Source organism: Ursus americanus, chromosome 14, assembly GCF_024610735.1.
Source record: "Ursus americanus isolate L20-20 chromosome 14, mUrsAme1.1.p, whole genome shotgun sequence".
In the NCBI taxonomy this organism is placed as follows: Eukaryota; Metazoa; Chordata; class Mammalia; order Carnivora; family Ursidae; genus Ursus; species Ursus americanus.
In genome coordinates, this window is record NC_142140.1 from 47,245,422 (window position 1) to 47,249,607 (window position 4,186).

At 42.5% G+C, this 4,186-nt stretch overlaps 1 protein-coding gene across 1 annotated transcript; it reads left to right on the top strand.

Annotated features, from left to right (window-relative positions):
- Positions 1-2,597: 2,597 nt before the first annotated feature.
- On the top strand, positions 2,598-3,530 carry LOC123796671 (olfactory receptor 7A17-like). The gene has a single exon (XM_045804191.2). The coding sequence runs from the start codon at positions 2,598-2,600 to the stop codon at positions 3,528-3,530; it is 933 nt and encodes a 310-aa protein (XP_045660147.2).
- The last annotated feature ends 656 nt before the right edge of the window (positions 3,531-4,186 follow it).

Consider the following 4,186-nt stretch of genomic DNA (forward strand, 5'->3'; position numbering starts at 1 on the left):
CCACCTGAGGAGAATGGACAGCTCTAGTCCTCCTATTTGGGGGAGGATATTAACATTTAGGACAATTTGGTTGTTGCTCCAATTCAAACAGCATATAGACATAGATCCAAAATTCAAAACCCGAATTATAAAAGTTTTGAATTTTACATCGTTTAGAAAAGTGATTTTTTTTAAGCAAATAATCTTTTAAAATCCCCCACTTCTGCTGCACTGTGTGTACGTCCTTTTGTGAGTTGTGGTGTCTTCCCTTTGCTTGTTATTCTTGTGTGATGTTCAATGGGTCAGATGACTTGGTAACGTAAAATCCTCCCTACTCTTTCTTTTGGACAAATTGTCTTTTGCTGCTTTATTATTCTGGGAATCAAGACACTGTAACTGGGGTTGGAGTGTTGCCAGGACCAAGGACGTTTGCTCCTCCTCACCATCCAGGGGCCACCTGAGCTTGTTAGATCTTTCTCCCCACTTTTCTTCCTGAAAGTTTTTGGCACTGATTTTTTTGTTTCTTTAAATACTGGACACAAAATGATCCTATTAAAATAGAGACCCATGATTACTTGCTCATAAGAGACTTAACTCCTAGAATTTGGATGAGGTTTGACATTGTCTGGGGAAAGACAATCTGATACTGGCAGCTTGCCTTGTATCATTGTTTGTCTAATTATTATGGCTAGAGGTGAGAATATCCTGGTAGTGATTTTTAAACCAATAAATGAACAAATGAAAAGCAGAATGGTGAAGGGGAGTGGGAGATACAGGCTTCCAGTTAAGGAATGAATGAGTCACGGGAATAAAAGGCACAGCGTGAGGAATCTACTCAGTGGTATTGTCAGAATGTTGTGTGGTGACAGATGGCAGCTCCACAGGGGGTGAGCACGGTGTAATGTTTAAGCTGTTGTCACTGTGTTGTACACCCAAAACTAATGTAACATTGTGTGTCAACCACACTCAAATTTTAAAAATTAATTTTGAGAAATTCAAGTCTGTTCTGAGAGCCTTGGCAGCACTATTCTCTCTGATGGGCACATGCTTCCCTGGATAACTTTGTGTCTCCTGCTGTCTCCTCCTGAAGCCTCTGCATAAATGTGTGCTGATTTCACTCACATGTGGAAAATAAGAAACAGTGCAGAGGATCATAGGGGAAGGGAGGGAAAACTGAATGGAAAGTCATCAGAAGGGGAGAAAAACCATGATAGATTCTTAACTCAAGGAAACAAACTGAGGGTTGCTGGAGGGGTAGTGGTGGGGGGATGGGGTAACAGGGTGATGGGCATTAAAGAGGGCATGTGATGTGATGAGCACTGAGTGTCATGTTATTTTTTGTTTCCCGTAGTCACCTCCACCACATGGAACCAGGAAATGATACACACATTTCACAATTTTGCACTCCTGTGTTGTATCACTTTCAGGTGTCCAGTTTATAGAGTCTCCCTCCCCTGTCAGTTTATCTTCCAATATTTCCCTGAAAATTCAAGATTCCACAAAAACGTAGTCATTTTTCTGCTGGTAGAGATCCAGATATGTTTTCTTACATCTCAGGTTGAATCTGTGTATGTTGGGGATGGTTTGATAGATTTCCAACTAAATTTGTGGGAACAGATGAAACAAGGTCCCTTACGCTGCTACCATCTTGCTCCTGACCCTCTATGTAGACCCCATAAAAATGTTTTAAATTCTATTAGTTAATGTATAACTTCTTCCTTCTCAGTTTCTTGCATTGATTAAGATGGTTTTACCTGTAGATTTTATTTGCTTATTTTTTATTTTGGGATATTGTACACATGAAACGAAAACTACACTGTAGGTTAACTAACTGGAAAGCATTGTCCACAATAGCTAAATCGTGGAAGGAACTGAGATGCCCTTCAACAGAGGACTGGATTAAGAAGTTGTGGTCCAGGGGCGCCTGGGTGGCACAGCGGTTGGGCGTCTGCCTTCTGCTCAGGGCATGATCCCGGCGATCTGGGATCGAGTCCCACATCAGGCTCTTCTGCTATGAGCCTGCTTCTTCCTCTCCCACTCCCCCTGCTTGTGTTCCCTCTCTCACTGGCTGTCTCTATCTCTGTCAAATAAATAAAAAAATCTAAAAAAAAAAAAAGAAGTTGTGGTCCATATATACAATGGAATATTACTCAGCTATCAGAAAGAACAAGTTCTCAACATTTGCTGCAACATGGACGGCACTGGAGGAGATAATGCTAAGTGAAATAAGTCAAACAGAGAAAGACAATTATCATATGATTTCTCTCATCTATGGAACATAAGAACTAGGAAGATCGGTAGGGGAAGAAAGGGATAAAGAAAGGGGGGGTAATGTGAAGGGGGAATGAAGCATGAGAAACTATGGACTCTGAGAAAAAAACTGAGGGCTTCAGAAGGGAGGGAGGTGGGGGAATGGGCAAGGCTGCTGATGGGTAGTAAGGAGGGCACGTATTGCATGGTGCACTGGGTGTTATATGCAACTAATGAATCATCGAACTTTACATCAGAAAAAAAAACTTAAAAAATAAAAAATAAAGAATAATAAATACATAAATGAAGCCCATTTGCTTGAAAATCATTATTTAATTTTTTTCATTCCTTGTAGTCTCCACCACCACATGGAACCAGACAATGATACAAGTATTTCAGAATTTCTTCTTCTGGGATTGTCAGAGGACCCAGAACTGCAGCCCCTCATATTTGGGCTTTTCCTCTCCATGTACCTGATCACTGTTTGTGGAAACCTGCTCATCGTCCTGGCCGTCAGCTCAGACTCCCACCTCCACACCCCCATGTACTTCTTCCTGGCCAACCTGTCCTTTGTAGACATCTGTTCCACCTCCACCACCATCCCCAAGATGCTGATGAACATCCAGACTCAGAGCAAAGTCATAACCTATGAAGGCTGCATCACACAGATGTATTTTTTCCTACTCTTTGTTGGATTTGATGACTTTCTCCTGGCTGTAATGGCCTATGACCATTTCATGGCCATCTGTCACCCCCTGCACTACACAGTCATCATGAAACCTACCTATTGTGCACTGCTGGTTCTGGTGGTCTGGGTGATGAGTGTCCTGAATTCCTTATTAGAAAGCTTAATGGTGTCATGGCTGTACTTCTGTAGAGAAGTGGGAATCTCCAGCTTTTTCTGTGATATCAAACAGTTGGTCCAACTTGCCTGTTCCGACACCTTTCTTAATGACGTGGTGATGTATTTTGGATCTGGGCTGCTGGGTGGTGGTCCCCTTGCTGGTATCCTTTACTCTTACTCTAAGATAGTTTCTTCCATACTTGGGATCTCATTAGCTCAGGGCAAGTATAAAGCATTTCCCACCTGTGTGTCTCACCTCTCCGTTGTCTCCTTATTTTATTGTACAGGCCTGGGAGTGTACCTTAGCTCTGCTGCTCCCCAGAGCTCCCACGCAAGTGCAGTGGCCTCGGTGATGTACACGGTGGTCACCCCCATGCTGAACCCCTTCATCTACAGCCTGAGGAACAAAGACATAAAGAGGGCTCTGAAAAGAATTTTTTGGATTCCAGTGATGTAAGGGCCCATTGTCCTGGGGCTGAAGAAGGGTCCATGATTGCAGGGCTCAAGCTTCAGAGCCAGGTACTGCTATTCTTAGGTCTGATTAGGGGAGTGGAATCTGCACCTCACATTTATTTCTTGGAATTTCCAATTGTTTGAATTCAACTTTTCCACACATTTAAGTAACTCACCTATTAACCTTCTGTTCAGCCTGAAGGACAGACAGTATTCCACTTTGTCCGTTTTCACATGTTCCAATGTTTTCCCCAAACTTCAATTACAAATGCCTGGAAATTTCTGTGTCTTATGTGGGGCAAGTTCAATTTCTTCATACTAATTTCATTTCAAATGATTTATACCATGCCAAGTAAATTTTCCCTAGATTTCGCAAAAGAATAATCACGAGTTGTATTCTTCATATGAAAGAAATTACATTGGCTACTGAGCCCTTCACATAACTTTTTTGTAGAGAATACAAAACCCGATCACAGAATCACGTTGATTCTGTCAGTCTTTTTACATCACTACCTTTACTCCTCGTCCTGATAATGTGGACTTTAACATTGTTCTGTTTACGTCTCAGGCTCCTGACAGGGGTGCTCAGGCTAGGAAAGCCCGGGCACCCCCTGCACCCCTGTGTTTGTGGACATTCCCGTGATGCTTCCCTGACCAGAG